Source organism: Mustela erminea, chromosome 1, assembly GCF_009829155.1.
Source record: "Mustela erminea isolate mMusErm1 chromosome 1, mMusErm1.Pri, whole genome shotgun sequence".
NCBI lineage: Eukaryota > Metazoa > Chordata > Mammalia > Carnivora > Mustelidae > Mustela > Mustela erminea.
In genome coordinates, this window is record NC_045614.1 from 13,852,341 (window position 1) to 13,874,202 (window position 21,862).

General features: G+C 52.5%; 1 protein-coding gene and 1 non-coding gene across 8 annotated transcripts in view; both read right to left on the minus strand.

The window, feature by feature from the left end:
- Window positions 1-740: 740 nt before the first annotated feature.
- Window positions 741-845, minus strand: LOC116581679. The gene has a single exon (XR_004282169.1). It is a non-coding gene; the product is annotated as a U6 spliceosomal RNA (small nuclear RNA).
- A 5,416-nt stretch (window positions 846-6,261) lies between these two features.
- The window catches only part of UNC13A (unc-13 homolog A), a 62,873-nt gene continuing 47,272 nt past the window's right edge, over window positions 6,262-21,862 (minus strand). For 3 of the 7 annotated variants that reach the window (XM_032315319.1, XM_032315311.1, XM_032315301.1), the window contains 8 exons: window positions 20,788-20,817; window positions 19,339-19,395; window positions 18,892-18,972; window positions 17,851-17,998; window positions 16,817-16,873; window positions 13,945-14,037; window positions 12,864-13,023; window positions 6,262-11,167 (listed from right to left, as the gene is read on the minus strand). In XM_032315319.1, coding sequence (XP_032171210.1) covers window positions 10,867-11,167; window positions 12,864-13,023; window positions 13,945-14,037; window positions 16,817-16,873; window positions 17,851-17,998; window positions 18,892-18,972; window positions 19,339-19,395; window positions 20,788-20,817 — 927 coding nt within the window. In that variant the 3' untranslated portion in view covers window positions 6,262-10,866. The remainder of the gene's footprint in view (window positions 11,168-12,863; window positions 13,024-13,944; window positions 14,038-16,816; window positions 16,874-17,850; window positions 17,999-18,891; window positions 18,973-19,338; window positions 19,396-20,787; window positions 20,818-21,862) is intronic. The other 4 variants (XM_032315333.1, XM_032315332.1, XM_032315328.1 and 1 more) reach the window with 3 other exon arrangements.

The window sequence follows — 21,862 nt, forward strand, 5'->3', positions numbered from 1 at the left end:
TTTTTTAAAAAATATTTTATTTATTTATTTGACAGAGAGAGCCACAGCGAGAGAGAGAACACAAGCAAGAGGAGTGGGAGAGGGAGAAGCAGGCCTCCTGCTGAGCAAGGAGCCCGATGCAGGGCTCGATCCCAGGACCCTGGGATCATGGCCTGAGCTGAAGGCAGATGCTTAATGACTAAGCCACCCGCCCCGCCAATTTTATTCTAAATAAAATCTCCAGAAGACTCATATCCTTCCTTCTGGAATATATAGGTAGATAGATAGATAGATAGATAGATATATCATCTATCTATTTATCTATATAAATATCATCTGATATATGTATGTTTCCATGTTTCCACTGAGATACACACACACACACACACACACACACATTCATTCCATATATACATGGAAATCTGCATATATATATATAAATATATAAAATCTCACAAGTTATATTCAGAAGTCTGAAATCAGTTTCACTTGGGTATAGTCAAGATGTCAGCAGGGTTGGTTCCTCCTGGAGGATCTAGGAGAGATTCTGTGCTCTCGTTTTTTTCCAGCTTCTGGAGATTGCTGGCATGCCTCGACTCAGCCCCTTCCTTATCTCCCCAATCCCTTGCTTCTGTCATCGCATCTTCTACTTCTTCATCGGACCTTCTTCCATCCCTCTTACAAAGACCCTTGGATTACACTTAGGGCCCACTTGGATGATCTAGGATAATGTTCCCATCATCTCAAGATCCTCAGTCACTTCTACAATGTTCCTTTTGCCATTCCCACGTGTCCTTCCACAGGGGCCATGCTAAGCTTCTCTATATCCTTCCGATTTTTAGCATATGTGCTGCCAAAGCCAGCGCTCCTTTTGTCATTTGAAGTAATAGTCACAGGGGCGCCTAGTGGCTCAGTCAGTTAAGCATCGGACTCTTGCTCTCGCTCAGGTCTTGATCTCAGGGTTGTGAGTTCAAGCTCCCTGTCGTGGAGCCTACTTTAAAAAAAAAAAAAAAAAGTAACATTCACAGATTCTGGGCAATGGAATGTGGGTATCTTTGATGGAGGCTTTATTTAGTCTACCATATTCATCCTTTTAGCAGGCTATAATTGTGGCTGGGTCTATGGATGTGTCATAATTTCTTATGTATCATAATGTAGCATAGTAGTCAGAATTAAGGGTGGGAAATAGAAACCACTTGAGGTGTTTTGTTTTTTTTTTAAGTGAACTGTATGTCCAATGCAGGGTTTGAACTCATGACCTGGAGATCAAGATTCTCATGCTCTACTGACTGAGCCAGCCAGGCACCCCCAAAAAACGCCTTGAGGTCTTTTGACACAAAGCGTTTCACATAGGAAATTCACAAAGACTCAACTCTGCTGTTGTAGCGTGAGAGCAGCGGAGATGGAGCTGGATGAATGAAGCATGGCCTTGTGCCAATAAAACTTTATTTATAATAATAGGTAGTGGGCTGGATGAGGTCCACGCGGCAGAGTTTACCACTCCTGGTGCAGGGAAGCAGGACCAGGACTGGTCCTACAGGAATAACTCTGCAGAACCTGCTCACTGGGGGGAACCGAGGCTCCCTCAAATCAAGGCAGGGTGCAGGAGGCCCTTGAAACCTCTGACTTTGGGCACACAGCCTGTATCTGCAATCCAGAAATAGAATGCCACCTTTGTGTTGCCATGACGGCTTTTCAACCCCCACCAAGTTTGTCACTGGAGAAGGGAATGCAGATTCCAGAGCAACAGGTGTTTCCATGGCTGGCTGCTGGCGGAGAGAAGGGGAAGGAAAAACCAAGACAGCTCTGGTCTCTTCTGCCTTCCACACGCCCCCAGGCTTCTCCATAGCTGGACCTGAACTCGTGCCCAGCTGTGGCAAACTATGAGCCTGGCTGCAGCTCTGTAGCCTCTGCCTGGAAAGGGATTGGATCGGGGCGGGTCCTGAAGTCAACCCACCACTTCCTCCTCGTTTATTACTGTACTTTACGGTGATGGGAAGAATGACTGTGTAATTGTAGGATGCATAATCGCGGAACCTATTATATGTAATTGCAGCATTAGGAACACAGTAATTATCATGCGATATAATAAATTATGTAATGAAATGTAATCGCACATAGATCATGAATCACAGAAATGTGTAATACCCTCCGGGAAACTGTTTATCTTGTTCCCTGGGTGATCGTGGCAGGTGGCATGCGGAGGTGTGGGGAGATGGGAGTGGGATTAGAGTCGATTAAGGGGTGGGGGCGAGAGCTGGAGGACAGGGTGAGGTTGAAGCTGGGGGTTCAGGGACAGTGGAGGGTGGGGTAAGCATGGGGATGGTGTTGGAGTTTAGCCACAGGCTAGGGGAGGTGCAGAGAAAGAGGCTAGAGCGGGGAGCTGAATAATGGATTAGGTCAGAAGTTGGCACCCTCTGGCCCAGGGGCCCAAGACCATCCAGCCAACTGTTTTTCTTTTTAATCTTTAAAATGGGGATGAAATTCAGATACTCTAAACTTCGCTGTATGCAAGTGGACGATTGCACAGCATTTAGTAGATTCACAGTGTGTGCAGTCATCAGAAATTCCCATCTTCCCAAACTGGGACTCTGTCCCCATTAAACACAAACTCCTGCTCCCCTCTCCACCCAGCCCCTGTCACCCACTGTCCTACATTCTGTCTCTATGGATCTGGCTATTCAAGGGGGATCAAAAGTCTTCGTCCTTTGGTGACCAGCTTCGTTCACTCAGCAAGGGGTCCTTAAGATTCACCCGTGTTGAGACCTGGGTCAAAACCTCCTTCCTGTTCAAGGCTGAGGAGTCTTCCAGGCTGTGGATAACCCACCTCGTGCTGGTCCATTCCTCCACTGATGGACAGTGGCTTGCTTCCACATTTCGGCTCTTGTAAACCATGCTATTCTGAATATGGGTGTCCAAATACCTCTTCCAGACCTGGCTTTCAATTCTTTAGAGGATATTCCCAGAAGTGGAATTGATGGGTCACATGGTAATTCTATTTTTAATCTCTCTCTCTCTCTGCCTCTTTTTTTTATTTTTAAGATTTTATTTATTTATTTGACAGAGAGAGAGAGATCACAAGTAGGCAGAGAGGCAGGCAGATAGAAAGGAGGAAGCAGGCTCCCTGCTGACTAGAGAGCCCGATGCAGGGCTCAATCCCCAAATCCTGGGACCATGACCTGAACCGAAGGCAGAGGCTTTAACCTGCTGAGCCACCCAGGCGCCCCTACTTTTAATCTCTTTGGGACTCTCTCTCCTGTTTTCCACCGGGGCTGCTCCGTTTTACATGCTCGCTGACAGGACACGAGGGTTCTGATTTCCCCACATCTTCAATGCTTGCTGCCTTCTGGGGTTTTTGGCAGTAGCCCTCTTGATGATAAGAGGTAGAATCCTCCTTTAAAAAAAAAAATCCTTGATGTTGTGCTTTTCTTTTTTAAATTAATCACACGTACGTATCCTGAAACTAGATCTGTGTTTGTAAATATATGTAACTAGTCGCTGGGCTTGCTTGCCATGGTCATGCCCTGTGAAGATGTGTAAGACTGATTTTGTCCCCGTCAACATCACACGTCTAACATTCATTCACTTCCTTTGTCAGAGAAGAGCTGCCCTCACACCAGAGAGAAGGTCCCGTGCCCACAGGTACGGCGTTGGCCAGGAGCCCCAGTGGTTCCAAAGCCAGTCTGTTTGGTTCTCGGAGCACAGCAAGCAGCAGGAGTGAGCCTCTGTCCCTAAGCCTCGCGGATGACATGACGGAGACCACAGGCTGAGGGACACGGGACCAAGGGCTGAGCCCCTGGGGTTGCAAGCAACAAACAAGCCTGTCCCCTGGGTCAGGGAGTGAGCCGTGATGGAGAAGTCACGCTGTGTAGCCCACACATCTAGCTCTGGAAACTGCCTGGTCTCAGAGGAGAGAGAGAAAACCCTGAGCTGTGCGAGATTCCATTTCTGCTCCCTGGTGGGATGGGGGCGCAAAACAGAAATTAAATTCAGCTGCAGGGGCGCCCTGAGCGGCTAAGTCAGTTAAGCGTCTGACTCTTGGTTTTGGCTGGGGCTGTGATCTCAGGGGGCGTGGGTTCGAGCCCCATGTCCGGCTCTGTGCAGAATCCACTTGAGAGGGGTGTCTGGGTGGCTCAGTGGGTTAAAGCCTCTGCCGTTGGCTCAGGTCATAATCCCAGGGTCCTGGGATCAAGCCCCACATCGGGCTCTCTGCTCAGCAGGGAGCCTGCTTCCTCCTTCTCTCTCTCTCTCTCTCTCTGTCTGCCTCTCTGCTTACTTGTGATCTGTCAAATAAATAAATAAATTCTTAAAAAAAAAAAAGAATCCACTTGAGAGTCTCTCTTCTTTTCCCTCTGCCCCTCCCACTTGTGCACTCTCTCTCTTTAATAAACAAATCTTTTAAAAAATTAAATTCAACTGCAGAAAAATAAGGTTTTGTTCTCTGTGTGTTTATGAAATGAGATTCTCACCTGCTACATTAAAAAACAAAACAAAACAAAACAGGTAGGGACCAAAGTGGGACTGGGCAGGAGCTATCTGAGCACAGCCTTGGACTGATGGCCCAGAGAAAGGCTGGAGGTGAGGATGAGGCCAGGGGGTGAGATCCTTAGTCCCAACCCACTCCCCTTGGAGGAGGCTTAGGCAGGAAGCCTGTTTTATCAAACTGCATAAGACCCGGCAAGCCAGAACACCAGGACGATATTCACATCACAGAACGGCGTCTGTCTCACTGCCAACAACCTTGCTGATGACGTTGACCTGAACCTACAGGATGAAAGTGTTACCCAGGGCAGGGACAGCCTTGTCAAGGGTAAGAAGTGAGCCTGGTGACCAGGAACTCCACCCCCAGAGAAGAAGCAGATTGGTTTCTTCCCTGGTTTGTGAGGAGCCAGCTTGGGGTCCCAGCACACCCCCAGTATCATGGGATGGTCCCTCCTGCATCTGTCCTCCCTACGCTTCTTGGATGAACAAAGCCCGACTAATTTTTGGGAACGATTTTGTGCCTTCCTATGTTGGCCAGAGGTGTTGGGACAGTGGGATTGATTCCTTCCTTCCTTCTTTCCTTCCTCTTTTTTTTTTTTTTTTTAAAGATTTTATCTGAGGGGTGTCTGGGTGGCTCAGTTGGTTAAGCGGCTACATTTGGCTCAGGTCATGATCCCAGGGACCAGGGATCGAGCCCTGTGTCGGGCTCCCTGCTCTGTGGGAGAACCTGCTTCTTCCTCTGCCTGCCGTTCTGCCTACTTATGATCTCTCTATGTCAAATAAATAAAGAAAGTCTTTATATATATATATAAAAGATTTGTCTGAGAGAGGGGCACCTGGGTGGCTCCGTTGGTTAAGTGTCCGCCTTCAGCTCGGGTCATGATCCCAGAGTGCTGGGATTGAGTCCTGTGCTGGCTCCCTGCTCAGTGGGGAACCTCCTTCTCCCTCTGCCTGCTGCTCCCCCTACTCTCTCTCTCTCTCTGACAAATAAATAAAATCTTATTAGAGAGAGAGAGAGCACAAGCAAGATGAAAGGCAGAGGGAGAAGCAGACTCCCTGCTGAGTAGGGAGCCTGACCCCAACTCAGACCATGGATTCGATCCCAGGACTCTGGGATCATGACTTGAGCCAAATGCAGACGCTTAACTGACTAAGCCACCCAGATGCCCCAGGACAGTGTGATTTCTTTTTTTTTTTTCTTCAAGATTTTATTTATTTATCAGAGAGAGAGGGAGAGAGAGCGAGCACAGGCAGACAGAGTGGCAGGCAGAGGCAGAGGGAGAAGCAAGCTCCCTGCCGAGCAGGGAGCCCAACTCGGAACTCGATCCCAGGACTCTGGGATCATGACCTGAGCCGAAGGCAGCTGCTTAACCAACTGAGCCACCCAGGCGTCCCGACAGTGTGATTTCTGAGCGATTTCTTGCAGTGTTGATTCCTCCCTCCAGGCTGGGAGGCGATCACCACCATCCCAGGAATTCTCAATACATTTTTATTACTTAAGCTGGGAAAAACACAACACAACACAACGCCACAGCCACACATGGGGCTGTAGGGTGAGTATGAGTGTGTCCTAAGTCGCTTGAGCTAAGAGCAGGAGCTGCCCAAAGTCCTATCAGATGCCAGCTCTCCCCACTCTGCAATATGCCCCCACTCTGGGCCTCACTTGCCCTTCTCCAAAGCTACCTGTGGACCAGTTGCGTTCGTGGGCGGGAAGTGTGTTCAGCAGCGTCTGCAAGTACTAAGGGGTCCCTGAGTTTGTTGCCAATATTGGAATGCAAGAAGGCCACCCCATGTCTGAGGTTGTGTGCTTTTGCTTTTTTTAATGTCTGCTGTTAATAAAATATTTTTACAGAGACCAAAAAGTCGGAATAGTGCAAAACATCTCAACACCATGCATTCATGACCACTTCTCGTTGGTTTTAAACATTTGTTCCAAGTCACATATTTACAGAGAGATGGGGCGGGGGTGGCGTCTGTGCAGACACCGGACCAACGGGATGGAATTAAAACAAACAAACAAACAAACAAACAGCATTTTGAGTTCACATTTGCAATCACATGCTAAGAGAAGGTGTGTGGAGGAAGAACCCCCCTTGACTGCGTGGCCAGGTTTGGGGGGTTTCAGGGGGCCGGGGCCAGGGGTGCAAAGTAAGTCCCCCTGGCTGTATGGCCTGGGATGCATGGGGGTGGGGGTGGGGGTGCCCACTCCGCCGGTGACCGGTGCCTCAAGAGAGCCACTATGGTTAGGCGTGGGTTGGGGAATGGGGGAGGTCTTACTAGACACCGTCAACTTGATTTCTCTCTTTAAGAAAATAAAAGGCAAAGAGAAAAGCAACACGTGTCAGCGAAGACGACTTTGGTCCTTGACAATTCTTAGGAAAGGATGTTCAGGGGGCAGACGGTGTCGCGATCCGAAACGACCCCCCAGTGAGCTCCCCTCCCGCTCCACTGGGGCAGCAGAGTTTAGGGGCGACTCTGGGCTGTCCCTGCTCTGCCCCGCCCCTCGGTGTCCCCATCTACAAAATGAACAGCGCAGGGTGTGGGGGACAGCAAGGTCTCTGAGGTCCCAAAGATTTCTAGTTGGGTGTTAAGTTTTTTGCATCTCTGATGGGGGCACGGTGAGGTTTCAGGCTCTGGGGCCTGAGAAGGATTGCGGGTCAAGGCCAGGCACCTGCTCGTTTCACATAAATCCTTCCAGGATGGGCTGGTGAGAGCCAGAGAACAGAGGGTTCCTCTTCCTTCTAGATCCCCTACTTTTCTCCCCATCTCTGAGTCTCCATCTCAAGGTTGTTCTATGCCCCCTCCACCACCACCCAGAGACCCTCAAGATCTTCCTGGGCATGATCTCGCCCTCTTGATTTCTCCCCTTCTCTTTCTCTCTATCCTTCCCTCTTCTCTCATTGTGTCCTTACTCTGGGACACTGTCCCTTTTGGGGGGGTGGGGGCACAGGAAGAAGTGATCAGCTCTGTCCAAAATGCCCCTCAATGTCACACACCCCCCCTCCCCAACAAAGGGCCAACCCTACTTTGTCCTTTCCCAGACCCGTGAAAATCTAGGGCACGTTCCTGGCATGAAATGAGGCCCCACCAGGGCTCAGAACTTCGGGCAACCCAGGTGAGGTGGTGAATGGCCTTGGGGAAACCCTGCTCCTCTCTGACGCTTGTTCCGATACAGAAACTTTCTAGTTCCAAAGGCTTCCAGGCCCTGAGACTCCTTTCCTGTCTCCTCCTTGTCTGCTCTGGCCCTCTCTCTACTCTGTGTTATGTGACTCAGCAGCAGTCTTGCTGGAGCACGTTCTGTGTGCCCAGGCTTACGTGGGAGGGGAAGGGTGGTATGGACAGACATGGATAGACATGCACATGAACCCCCCACCCCAAGACATAATTCTACTAGTCCTACCCTCCCCGTCATCCCCTGTGCCCAGTCTGTACTTGGTGAATTTGGGCCTATCCAGAGGCCTCAGACCCTAGTTGGGGGAAATAGAGCGTGTCACAGACAACTCCCACCCCTTGGCATCAGGGACAGAGGCTAGGGGAAGTTCTGAGGAGGAGCAGGGAGGGTTTTCTACAGGAGAGGATATTTGTGATGGGTTTTGAGGGATAACTAGGAGTTCTCTGGGGGAAAGAAGAGGGAGTAAATTTCCGAAACAGTTCTAGCCTGGGAGTCAGAAAAAGTCATTCAACAAATGCTACCTAAAGCTCCCTCCATGTGTCTGGGTGCTGCTGGGGAAGTTTACACACACGCGCGCGCGCGTGCGCACGCGCACACACACACACACACTCTCACTCATTCACACACATGGGCAGGCCTTGACCAAAGACTCCCAAGGACTCTAGGGAAATAAGTTGGCTCTCTCAGGCAGAAGCTCAGCTCCCCCTTTTCCTGCTGGTCATCCATAAATATTTCTGGGTTCACCCCAGGTCATATTACCTCCCCTTAGGAGTGTTGCTGGTGTTCTCAACCTGAATTATGTATCCACCTCACTTCCACCTACCCCTGAAGGCGGTCTGAATTTAAAATCTGCCTCTCAGTCCATGCAATAGATTCTAAGCTCCTCCTTGCCAACCCCCACCTGCCCCTGGCTCCAGCCCCTCCCCCACCATCCTGTGGGAAAACTGGCATCTTAACCTCTGATTTAGAACCTTCTGGCACCTGAATCTGCCTAAAATCAGGGGACAAAGAACACCTCCAGGTAACTTCTCTGAGAAAGTAGTGCCATTTCTTCCAGACTTGTTCACATACCAGGAAATCATCAATATAAACTTACAACTCTCAATGCCTAAGGTCTGCACATGGCCTCCTTAGAAATGCCAAACCCTTGGGCAGTGCACAATGTGGACAACTGTACCTAGTGGACTGGGGTTCATCTAAGGGATGAGTTTGTTTTTTCTTTTTAATGTATCCTTCAAAAACCTTCTCAGGTATTAGTTTCAGTGTTCCCAAAGCACTTTGCCTCTCCCCCAAACTGCATTGGTCCATTCTCCATGAGGTGGCCAGAGGGAGCTTTTGAAACCTGACTTCCAGACTCTCCTGAGCTTTTAAATCTCCTGGGGCTCCCCAAGTCTCTTAGCATAAAATAAAAACTCCCCAGGGCAGCACACAAGGCCCTGCCTGGTCTGACGTCTCCACAGGGCTCCCGGACATCAACACCTCCTCCTTGTTGTCCCCCTCGTCAGCCACATTGACCTCGCTGTGCTTCAAGCCCGCCCACCTCAGCCTTTGCACCTACTGTTCCCTCCACCTGGAGCTTTGTCTCTCTAATGGGTGGTTCCTTCTCCTTTTTCACCTCCTCTGAAAGCCCTCACTTTCCTGTCTGACACAGGCCCCATCACTCCAGGAGTCCAGCTACTCCTCACCTTGCCCCTGTTTTAATTTTTTCCTAGTACAAGAGAATCTTGTACTTGTCAGTCTGGCAGAAAAAAAAAAAAAATGGCACACAAGCACCCATCCAACATGGAAAAGCAGATTGCGGGCAAAGACAGGCCAGGACAAACTTTCCCAAAACGTTCTGCCTTTATGAACTACAATGGGGAAACTTGACTCTGGCCAGATTGCCCCACTATTGCCTCCTGGAAGAAAAGCTTTAGGCGGGTAGAGGTCCCACTTGGAGGTATCCTGTGGCACGATGTTTGAATGAATGAATAAGATTTTGGAGACTAAGCTCCAAGTATGTTTATATATTTACACACACACACACAAACACACACACACCCCTAGAGTTCCTGGTCTCTTTCTTGCCTGCCTGGAGAATTCTGGGAGAGGAAAAAGGGGTTCAGGGGGTGCCTGGGTCCAGGGAATCCCAAATCCTCTTTTTTTGGTGGGAGATCTAGAGTTCTCACAGAATCTCCCCACAGGGTCCCAGTGGAAAGGGTCAAGGGCAGGGGTTTTGCTGGGCAGCCACACATGGGACGGGGGCAGTGGGGGTGTTGGCCCAGAACCCCCATCCCTTACAAGGATTGGGGGAGGTCCCCTGAAGAGGGGTTAGCAGCAATGGGGAGCTGTGTCGGGTCATCCGATGTCAGCCCACCCTTAGATGGGGCACACAGGCCAAAGGGAGTAAGTAGTAGGGAGAGGGTGTGGCACTGGGATCTTCAGCAAAGTCTCATGGCACTGGGATCTTCAGCAAAGTCTCAAGCAGCTCTCTAGGCCTCAGTTTTGCCATCTCTTAAATGGGTGGGTTGAACTCTATGATATGAGAATGGGATATGTTAGGGGAAAAGGAGAGGCAAACCCCCACAGGGAAGTGGGGGCAGCGCGGGTGCTTCAGAGCCGTCCACTCGGCCTCCAGGGTTTGGGCGCCCGAGGACGCATGTGCTTTTGAAATCCCATCCTCCCCTCCTTCCCCGTGTATTTTTTGCACAAAACGAAAATACACTCTGGTCCAACCTGGGCCCTCCAACGAGCATCCTAGTGCCTCCAACCCCTAGGCCACCCCAGGGGGCGCTCCAGGAAGCCCTGCCCCTCGCCCAGGGCCCGCCCCTTGAGGGAGCTGAGAGTTCCATACTTGGCAATTGGTCTTGGGCCCCACGGCTTGGGGACCCATCTTATGGCTTTTCCAGGGGACAGGAGGCAGGGCCTTCCCGTACCAGAGCCCCAGGATCTGGCCTCCTCCATAGGGGGCGAGACTTCCTCCCATCCCAGCTCCAAAGGTCCCCTAGGCGCTGGGGACTTGGCTTCTTGTAGGGGATGTGGCTTCTTCCTTCATAGCGCCCTAGGGCGTGGCCTCTTGAAGGGGCGGGGCGTCATCCGTTCCCAATTCCCTAGAGGGGTGCGCTAAGTCAAGGGCGCAGGCGCAGCCAGCCCTCTGCACAGAGCCCGAAGACTCGCCCTCCGGGAGGTCCCAACACGCAGACGCCGCCCCGCCCCGTGCGCAGGCGCAGTGCTGCCCGCCCGCGTGCCCCGCACTAGGGAGCAGGCGCGGCACCGCCCTCCTCGGCGGAGCGCGTGTCTGACTTGAGCTTGACGAACTCCTTGGCGACCTCGTCGTTGCTGCGCTGTGACAGGATGCGCAGCACCGTGAGGCCCGTGTCGTCCATATGGATGCGGCGGCCCAGTGGCAGCCAGCAGGCGGCACTCCCGCGCTGGGCCAGCTCTCGCAGCTGCAGTACGGCCAGCCCCACCGTGCGGTCCTCGCGCGCGAAGCAGTAGTCCTTGACGCACACCTGCAGCTCGTAGCACTCCGGGCCCACGTCCGCGCTCAGCGTGCTGGGGGGGCGGAGAGGGGTGAAGGGGTGGGGGAGAGGGGGCTGGGCGTAAGGACAGTCCCACCTGCCGGGCTCCCACGCCCCTACGGCTCCTCGCCGGGACACGCCCCCAGGACACCAGAGCAGGGACACGCCCACATTTCCTTACCCACACCCCTGTTCCCCAGTAATCGCTGTCCTGTCTCTCCTTCCTCCCTTCTCTCCCCACCCCACCTCAAACCGACAACGCCCCCCACCATCCCACTCCTAGCCCCTGGTCCACATCCCCACCCAGGTGATGGTTCCCCAAAACTCCCTGGTTAGACCATGCTTCCACCCCGTGATATCTGCGTGCACACCTTTGGCCAGCTGAGCTGCTGTTCCCACTATCTTGTCCCAGATATCACACCCAGAAGTCCCTTTACCGGGCTCTCACCTGAATCCAAGTTCTCTCCTTGACGTGTCCCTTCCCCCATATTCCCTAGCTCTTCCTTCTTACCCCTAAGCCTCTCTCCACAAGACCTGCTCTCATGCCTCACCATGAGTGACCCCCCAACACACTCCAGCTTGCCTCTCCTACCCCCAAGCTAGGCCCCTAAGGCTGGGCTTCTGCCCCCAAGGGACCTGCCCTTGATGGGCCATGCCCACACTGCTCCCCAGAAACACCCTCCTTGGGGTGCCTGGGTGGTTCAGTGGGTTAAAGCCTCTGCCTTTGGCTGGAGTCATGATCAGGATCCTGGGATCGAGCCCCGAGTCGGGCTCTCTGCTCGGCGGGGAGCCTGCTTCTCCCTCTACTCTTTCTCTCTGCCTGCCTCTCCGCCTACTTGTGATCTCTCTGTCAAATAAATAAATTAAAAAAAAAAAAAAAAAGAAACACCCTCCCTCACTGTACTTCCCAGCCCTCAAGTACTACCGCCCGCCGCAGGAAACCTCTGCCCCACAACTAGCCCCTGCTCCCAAGCATTTATTTCTTCAGGTATTCTACCACTCCAAAGTCCTCTGACCAAGTGCCCTATTCTTGTCCTCTCCCCTTACCCCTCTGCACTTCTGTCCCCTGAGAACAACCCCCAACATGATCCTGCCCCGGTGAGGTTGGCACCTGACCCAAATATGTGCCCACTGCAAGCAATACCCTGACCAGACTTATTTGATCTCCCCAGCTCATCTGCCCCTCTGGACCCCTGATGCCCCGTCTGGATAGGACCCCACCCTCATTCACTTGACAGGCATCCCTGGACCACACTTGGCTCCTCTCCCCTACCTGTGACTCCTCCAGCCCTGCCATGACAAGGCTCACTGCTGACTCCAGGAGACCTGCCCCCTGCCCCTGAGACCCTCACCCACACATTCCTTGCCCCATCATGGCCCCTCATGGCCCTTACTAGACCCGAGTCTACAGCCCCGGAAATGGCCCTGCCCAACATGTCCCCTCTTCCCAGACTTCCCCTTTTCTTCACAAGCCTTCATCAACATGTTATATTACATTCATGGCCTCCCCTGGAAACTGCTTGTCTCCCAGAGTGGTTACACCCATCCCCTCACCAATGTCACTCATGCACTAAGGTGCCTTCCTTCCAGTTCCCTCTCCTAGGATGTGACCCCTCTCATCCCTGTGCCAAGGAATGACGGCCCCACCAGACATCCCTCTTCTAGTAGACCCTTAGGTTCACCTAGCAGATGTCCCCTGCCCGTGTTCCCCAAACCATTCTTAGACTCACAACTGGAAGCTCTCGTTGTACTTGGGGGCCCAGCTGTTGTTCTTGGATTTGGTTGCAAACTTGCGTTTCTTGTCACTGAGCTGGGGCCCGATGATGTTGACCTCGATGAATGGCCGGAAAATGCCAGAAGTCTGCCACTTGAGGTCATTGGCAGCCACGACTGTTATGGGAAATAGAGGATAAGGCTGTCAGGTCCCCTACTACACAGCTGTGGTTTTCCAAGCCTGTCTGAAAGAATATATTTCCCAGAGCATTCCTATAGTGAAGTGTCGCTTTATGACTAAGTTCCAGCCAATTCAATTTTAGTGAAGGGAAGTGATGTGGACAAATTTCAGGTTGTGGCTTAAACTTTCTCCTTCTTCTAGCTGCAGGCTGGGATGCTGCTAGGTACTGAATTCTTTGGTACCCTATAGAGGAGGAAAGGTACCCTATTAGGGATGAAAGTGCAACAAAAGGGGTGCCTGGGTGGCTCAGTGGGTTAAGCCTCTGCCTTTGGCTCAGGTCATGATCTCAGGGACCTGGGACTGAGCCCTGCTTCAGGCTCTCTGCTCGGCTGGGAGCCTGCTTCCTCCCTCTAACTCTGCCTGCCTCTCTGCCTACTTGTGATCTCTCTCTCTCTGTCAAATAAATAAATAAAATCTTAAAAAAAAAAAAAAAAGAGAAAGTGCAACAAAAGATGGCAGGGGTGCCTACATCTGTGAAGCCTCCAATGTCAGCTCTGGGCTGATTGTCCTTGGCTACCTCTGAGAAAATTTCATTCTATCTTGTTTAAGCCACTGTCATTTTAGGCCTTGGTTAAAACAGTTCAATCTGTGTTGTAATTAAAACAAAGAACAAAAAAAGCCAACAAAAGGAAGCCAGGGCTGAGAGATGGAGAAGGTGGAATTAAGTCCCATAACACTGAGTCCCTGGATCCAGCCATGCCTGAGGGTGAATTATTTCTGGAATGTTTAGCTTTATAAGACTTTTTTTTTTAAATGAAAAATGTTTTTCTTGCTTAAGCTAGTTTGAGTTTGGTTTCTGTCATAGGACCTAGTGAGTCCTGGCAAAGGCACTCCCTCTCCCAACTCAGACTACTCACCTTTCACAGTGACCTTGTGTTCCCCAGTTCCTGGATGAGTGAAGAGCTCAACGTGGACTGAAACTTCACCCACAGGGTCTTCCACACCCGAGCCTGGGCGGGGTAGGGGAGGATGCTTGGCATGAGCTCCATTCTTCCCACCCACTCTAAGGGACCTGGACCACTTCCCATCTACCATGTGCTGGCGGCACCAGGTCATCAGCCCTGACAGGGTGGCACTGAGAGTGGGGCTGTGATGGCAAGTGACCTTAGGAAGCCAAGAATGCTGGGTTCAGGCCTTTCTCTACCTTGCTGCATGATCTCTGGTAGATCTCTTAACCTCTCTGAGCTTAATGCATCTGCCCTTGATTTTTCTCATTCCACTGACTGCCATGTTGACAAAACTTAGTCTTCATCTTACACACCACTGTACACACCCTGGCTTCCTGGGTCTCACTTTCTCCTTTTGGTTGCACCAATGCCACACTCTTTAGGTTCTCTTCCTACAGACTAGCTGCTGCTTCTCACTCTTTAGTCACTGCCTCCTCTTTCAATGGTCAAACTGTTGGGACTCCCTTCTTTGTCTTCACTCCCTCTCAAATTACTCACACACTAGGAAATCCTACTGATTCTATCATCAAAATACAAGAATTTGCACAAGGAGCCCGCCTCCTTGGCTCCATCATGTTCCATCCCCCATCATCACATGCCTGGACTATTGCAGTAGCCCCCACCCTGTCTCCCGAATCCTCTCAGCTTCTCTCCATACACCAGCTAGAGTAAATCCTATTAGGTGAGCACACTTCCCTCCTCTGCTCAAAACACTTCCATGGTTTCCATCTCCCTCTGAAATAATCAAAGTCCTTTTGCAATGTCCCTCGCGATGTGTCTTCACTATTACCTCTCCTGCCTCACCTCTGTCCACTCTCTCCCTCGCTCACTCAGCTCTGAGGAAGCCACACAGTCTTCCTCACTGTTTCTTCAAAACGCTGGTGATAACCTCATCCAGAGTCCTCACTTCTTCTGAAGTGACAGCTTGTAGGGTTATCTTTATTTTCCCTGCCCCAACGCTATTCCTTTTTCAATTGAGAATCTCAAGTTTCCATTGAGAAATGGCCTCCAAGGCCACCTCAGACCTCCTGGCTCCATCTTGCACGAAATGAACCACGGTTGCCCAATCAGAGCATTCTCTGCCCTTAATTGCAGAGATTGGCTCAGGAATGGTCATGTGACCCATGCTGGGCCAATCAGAGTTAGCCCTGGGACTTTAGCTGTAACTCTGAGGAAAGAGTCTGGTGCTAAGCTGGCAAGGCTGTCTGCCTAATGAGGGAAAAGCCTACATCACAGATGTCTCAACAGAGACCAGTAACCAATGACATTGTCAGAAACTCTGGATCCAGCTATTATTGATGTCAACACAGCCCTTAATCTTTCAGTTCCAGGCCCACAAATTCCCTTGTCTGCTTGGGTCTGGGTAAGGTGTGCTTCTGTTTGTGGCCACCACAATGCCCTGATTGATGGGTTCTGATGGGGTCACTGAATGGGGCAGCTTAAAAGTTGTCTCTCTGTGGCTCTGGAAAGGGCATCCTGTGGGGCCTGGGGACCTGTGACCGCCAGCACCCCCGGGTTCCTTCCCTGCCCCTCAGGAAGCTCCCACACCTTGAGCACCCCATGCATGGGGGGGGAGGAAGATGGGGAGTCAGGGGTGGGTGTTCAAGGTTAATCTGGGTTACCTGGCACTGGGTGGGAAGTGACTGAGGCTCAGGGGACAGAGAGGTCTGGAGACCCCCATCACCCCACTACTGGGGCGTGCACCCCCCCAAACTCGCTGCCCACCCCAGGCCACCTTCCTTGTCATCTCAGGCTCTGGATCCCCCCTCCCCCCAACCAGTCACATGCTCAGCCTCACCTCCCCCCACCCCAAGGCTGATGCTTCAGCAAGCTCAATCCGGGCCAGACTGAGGGTGCCAGGGGGGAAGTTGGACAGTGGTGGGTGGGGTGAGGGGTTAGACCATGGCCAAAGCTAGTAAGAAGGGGGAGGAGGGCAATGCTGGGCGCCCCCATCCCGTGGTTTGCTGGCTCCAAGGGGAAGGGTCTTTCCTGGGCCTCTCTGTACTTACCCCAATCCCACCCCTCCCCGAGTCCCTGGTCCCCGTGTAGGGGAAGGTTCCTTGGGCAAGTAGCTTAATCTCCTTTGAGACTCAGCTTCCTCATCTGTGGAATGATGCACCGCCCTGTGGGGCAATTGGGAGAAATCTTTTCAAAAATCCCTGAGAAATGTTTCTTGGCACAAGCGCTGGCTCAGAGTTAGAGCCTGAAAATTGATAGTTTTCTATGCTTGGAAGAATGACATCAGTAATTAATAATAGTTAATAATAATAATAACAACAACAATAACAATACACTTCCTGGGAGCTACTACAGGTATTACAGGTCAAGAACTGCTCCAAATTTAATTCATCTAATCCTAAAAGTAATCTTATGAATTAAGGCCCTTGACTGTTCCAGTTTTACAGATGGGAAAACTGAGACTCAGGGAGGTGAGATAATCCCGCAGATGCCCAGCCACCAGAGCGGCGGAGCTGGGATCGGAGCCCACTGGGATCTGAGTCCACTCTTAACCGTGCAGGCGCTGTCCAGGGGACCCGGGATCTGGCTTAAGATGCACCCAGGAAGAAGCGGGTTCCGACTCGAATCGCTTCTCCTTCCCCACGTGGAACCAGCAAGCTGTCCTTCCCCCTCATCCACCTAGGCCCCCACAGCCAGTCTGGCCTGGGCCGAGCCCGGCAGGCCGGGGAGGCGGAAGGACGGGCCTTTTACTAGCCGGGGCCGGGAAGGGCGCAGGCACCGGGCACCGGGCGCGGGCGGGCGGGCGGGCGGCGGAGGCACGTACCCTTCTCAGGATAAATGTCTTCACTAAGGGTAAACCTAGTCCCTTTTCCACCATGGACTAATCACAGGGGAAGGTGGAGAAAGGAGGGAAGGGAGGGGTGGGGGGAGAGACGAGCGAGCGAGAGGCGAGGATGGAGGGTGAGTGTGCGTGGCGGGGAGCAGGGGAGGCGCGGAGAGGGGGCAGCGAGTGAGAGGGAGGAGAAACAAGAGAGAGAGAAACGTCAGCTGCAGACGGACGGACAGACAGCCTCCCGCTCCGGGGGGGACGCCGGGGACACTAAAAGCAGCAGCTTGGACTGGAGGCCCGACGCCCAGGGAGGGCCCTAGGCCCTGGTCTGTCTGTGGGGGGAGGGGGTCGCTCCCCTGCCCCCAGCTTCTGCTTCATGGCAGCTCTCCCTCCCACCCCACTGCTGGGTCAGAGGCCAAACTTCTTTCCCTTGTCTTAGGACCAGTTTTGTATGGGGTCCTCACGGAGGGGAACGAGGACCCTGGAGTCCTGCTCTCCCCAGCCCCAGCTGCTGTGTGGGAACTCAGAGAGGGACAGGAGACAGAGGCAAGAGAAGAGACAGAGAAAGACAGAATTTGAGAAATGGAAAGTCCCTTTCGGTCCACGCCTCCAGGTCGGGATCCCGCCCCCGGGGCTGTCAATCATTCCTTTGCTGCATGACGTCATATGCCCCGCCCCCCAAGATGTCAGCCGCTCCCTGAATCCAATACTTCAAAGTTCAGTCCCTAGGAGCTGTCAATCACTTCCTGGTCCTGCTTCAAAGAAGTCCCGCCCCACAGCTTTCAGTCACCTCCTGGCCTACGGTGTCACAGATTTTTCCCAGGAGATGCCAATCACCTCCTGGCCCAATGACGTCAGAGGTCCCGCCCCCACGAGTAGTCTTTCACTCATTGGCCGCATGCCATCACGCAGCTCAGGCGCTCCCGGGAGCTGTCCATTGCCCCGGCCCATGTCACAGAGGAGGTGAATCAGTGGCAGCCTCGCTGGCTAGGGGCTGGATTGCCGCAGGCTGGCAGGCCGCCACTTACCCTGGGCCGCTTGTGTTTGCACGAAGGTCTTGATGAGCAGGTCCGTGGCCTGGGTGTAGAGGGACAGGGCGTAGCGCAGGGACTGCAGGTCTGGGCTCTTCTCCAGGAAGGTCTTCTTGAGGCCCACGCCACCCGCGTGGAAGTATTGCTGTGGAGGACAAGGTGGGGAGAGGTGAGACTAGTTAGGCAGCCCCAATACCCCCTCCCCAACCCCGCTGCCCTTCAGTGGTGATGGGCTGGGAGGGGGGTCCTTCAGAACAACCCAGCCGTGCTCTGCTACTCCTCCACCTCCAGCCCTGCCCCAAAGGCGACGGTGGGCTTCCAGCCCTCTCAAAATAATACCCACGCTTCTCGCCTCTCCTGAAGCCCTTTGTGGCCCCAACCCTGCAACCTCCCAGCCTTTTCTCTAAAGGTATTCCCTAGAACGTACCTGCCTCAGGGTCTTTGCACTTACTGTGCTCCCTGGTGGGACATCCCCACCCTCTAAACAACTCCAAGCACCTTATTTTGCCATAGCTGGTTCCTTTTCCTCCCTTGGTTAAGATCTCAAGGAACTTTCCTTGACCACCCTCCTGTTTCACTATAATTATTTCAGCAAAAATTCCCTTCAGAGTAGTTTTCATTTCATGGACACCACGGTGCCTTTCACTGAGTTCTTGCATGGGCTGTTCCTCTGCCTAGAATGCTTTGTTTGCTTTGCCTTGCAAACTCCTATGCATTCCTCAAGACCCACCTCCCACATGCCTTCTTTCTGAAAGCCCTCTCTTCTCCCTCCCTGGGCTCTCCCAGCCCCCATCCTTCCTTCTACCTTACCCTGGCCCCACAGAACTGGGGCTGTCTGTGTCTGGCTGGCCCCCTGAACCCAGGGCTCCTCAGGGCCCTGCCATCAGCCAGCCTGGAACTGACAGAAGCATCAGGGAGTCATCAGGGAGTATTTCTAAATTGGATGAAGTAAGGTGGGCTCAAGCCTAGGTCCATGTCTACAACAGTCAAACCTTTTGCCTGCTCCACCTGGGTTGGGACAGGGGTGGGACCTCTCACCTTGATGGTGTCCAGGGCCAGTTCAACTACTGCACACTGCTTCGGGGTCAAGCTCTTGGCTTCTTCTCGTACCATGTGGTCCTGGATGGATGGAGACAGGGCCCAGGTAGGCAGACAGGCCCCACCTTAGGGATCTGCCTGGCTATGGGCCTAATCCTGTAAAACTCTGACACGTTCGGTAGTGAGTCTGTCTTTTCATCATTGTGTCCCTGGTACCTAACACATGACAGGCACGTGGCAGGGGCTCAATATTTGTTGAATAAATGATTTGTACCCTTGATCAAACTGTATCTGAAGCTGAGATTTGCAGATCTTTCCAACACACTGGAGCAAATAAATCGGGCTTAAATCGGTCTGAGTAGGGTTTCTGTCCCTTGAACATGTCACCATTCTGCGACCTTTCCCCTAGGAAGCTTCCCCACCCCAGTCTTCCACCCTTGGCCTCACCTTGAGTTTAGACAGCTGACCCAGCTCTTTGGCTGCATTGAAGATCATCTGGGTTCCCTGCAGGTAACAACAGTCACAGCCAAAGTGAGGGTGGGGGTCCTCCAGACCAATCCCCACAGCCCTACTGACACCTTAGCCTTGGACACCATCTTGGTTCTTGTCCAGAGGCTCTGGGCAAGGCAATGGTAGTGTCCCAGGCGCAGAGGTCTGGAGCTCCCCTTCAGGAAGTGCTGAGGAGGAGGTGGTAATTTTGTCCCTGCAGATCCCAGCGTGGGCACACTACCCACCCTCTCACCTCCACCAGGACCCCAGGTTTATGGGACAGAGAAGAAAGAGTAGGCAGTGAGGAGCCACGGCTGCGGGGAGCTCTGGATGGTGTTTGTCAGTTTGGGACAGGTTTGCCAACCCAAAGTCAGGGGGTTTTAAGAAAACTATGGGATGGTCTCTGGTGACCCCACCACCACAACTCCTGGGGCCCAATGCCACTGTGGGAGAATTTCCCCGGTCATCTGGGTGGCTGTTCGTCTGACCCTGTAAAAGGAAGAATCCTCCCCACCAACACACACCTCAGTACCCATCCCCCACCCTACCCAAAACAGACACCAGCAAGATGGCATCCGAGTTATGGCTCCAATGAGCCGAGGGGGCCTGGGTTCAAATCCCAGCTCTGCTGTGTGGTCCTGGGCAAGTCACTTAACCTCTCTGAACCTCAGCTTTCCTATCTAGTTGGGGAAAATCATATCCACTTCATGGTCTAGCTGGAGCCAAATGTGTCTTTGTTCAATGTTCACTGTTATTATCATCCGGTTTCAAGGTTATGAGCAGTGCTGGGAGCAATGGTTGGCCTGGAAATCACGAGTCCTGCCCCCCTCAATCACTGTGCTGGGTGACCTGAGGCATATCCTTGGACTTTTCTGGGTCTGTTTCCTTCCCTGGTTAACAGGGGCACCTATACTAGCTTAGGGGATAGGGTAGGCCTAAGTATCAGTGAGGTCTTGCATTTACTGGGCCCTGGGGTGGTCTGGGGTCCTGAGCGGACTAGGCAGGGAGGAGGGCCATTCACAGCTGGGATGTTTGGAATCGCATTGACGGTCTACCAGCTGGCCAGTGGGAGCTGGTTATCCTGCTGCTACTAATATCCTTACCATCATCCTGGCTGTTGCTACTCTTTTGGTTCCATGTCTGTGATTCCCTGAGGCTGTCCTGAGGCATAGCTACTTAGGAGCCCAGCTGTCTGGTCCTTGGTTTCCCCTGCCACCCCTCCTCCCCTCCTGCCTCCCTCCCACCCACCAACCCTCACAAGCAAACCAGACAAACAAAGGAAGAAGAGACCACAGACGGGTTCACAGTGCGCCCCCAGACGGCACAGACCACAGAGGTGGAAGGAGGCATGGGGTGGGGAGGGGGTTGGGGGTGGGAGCCAGACAGACAGTGAGAGGCTGGTCTTACATCTGAGTGGCTTGGCAATTTCACCCTGCCCTGTGGAGAGAATCAGGTGGAGGTCAGAGTTTGGGTGGCTGTTGGGAGGATGCTCACTGGGGCTTCCCTGCCCCCTCAAAGCACAGTCCCACTCCCCAGCCCACAAGCTGCCCCCCAGGTCCTGAGTCTAACACTGGGCCCCCTCCCCAGCTAGGCATCTTCCCTGGTCTCCCACTGGGGGCTCTGGCCAGACACCAGACTGCTGGCTACAACCAGCCCATCACCTGGGGACAGCCTGTCTAGGAATGGGGTGCCTTGGGCAGAGGGAGCAAAGAGAAAGAACTTGGGTTTCTCTCCTCTCCCAACCCTCAAGACTTTTCCCCAGCAGGCCTGACTCTAAAAGAAATGTACTTATAGGTATCACAAGTTCCCTCAATGTAGAGACACACAACCAAGTATATCCACACAAGTGCAGAAATTTTATACACACACACACACCTGGATCAGCACACGTACACACAGAAGAACTCACACACTAAAATATACACATGCACTCCCAAACACTTGCACATGTGTGCACAATCACACACATAAACTCACACACTCACCCCTACATGGATGCACTTACATGTATATGGTGCCTGGAACAGTGAATGTGCCCCCCCCCAAAGGGCTGTATGAGTGAGTAGGGAAGCCCTACAACCCATGTTCATGAAGCAGAGACCCCACTTGTGTGCTCACAGATATGATAGTTCCTGCATGAATGCACAGCAAGGGCAACTATTCATGGATTGCCACAGCTTCCATCTCCTTACAACAAACACCCATTAGAACAATAAAAACAACACCAAAATCTACATGAAAACAACACATATCTCAGTCCAGAGCAGTGGTCCAGTGTCTGGGCCCTTCTCAAAGCCACAGAATTCAGCTGAGCCCAGGGCTGAGATAAGTGCTTTGGGGTTTGTTATGAGAGGGTGGGAACTGTTTGCACACATGTCTGTTCACACGTGCACACACACTCCAAGCCCTGTCCCTGGAGAATCAACTCATTCTGACTTCTGGCTTTGTGGGACTTGTTAGGACACCTGCATTTACCTATGAT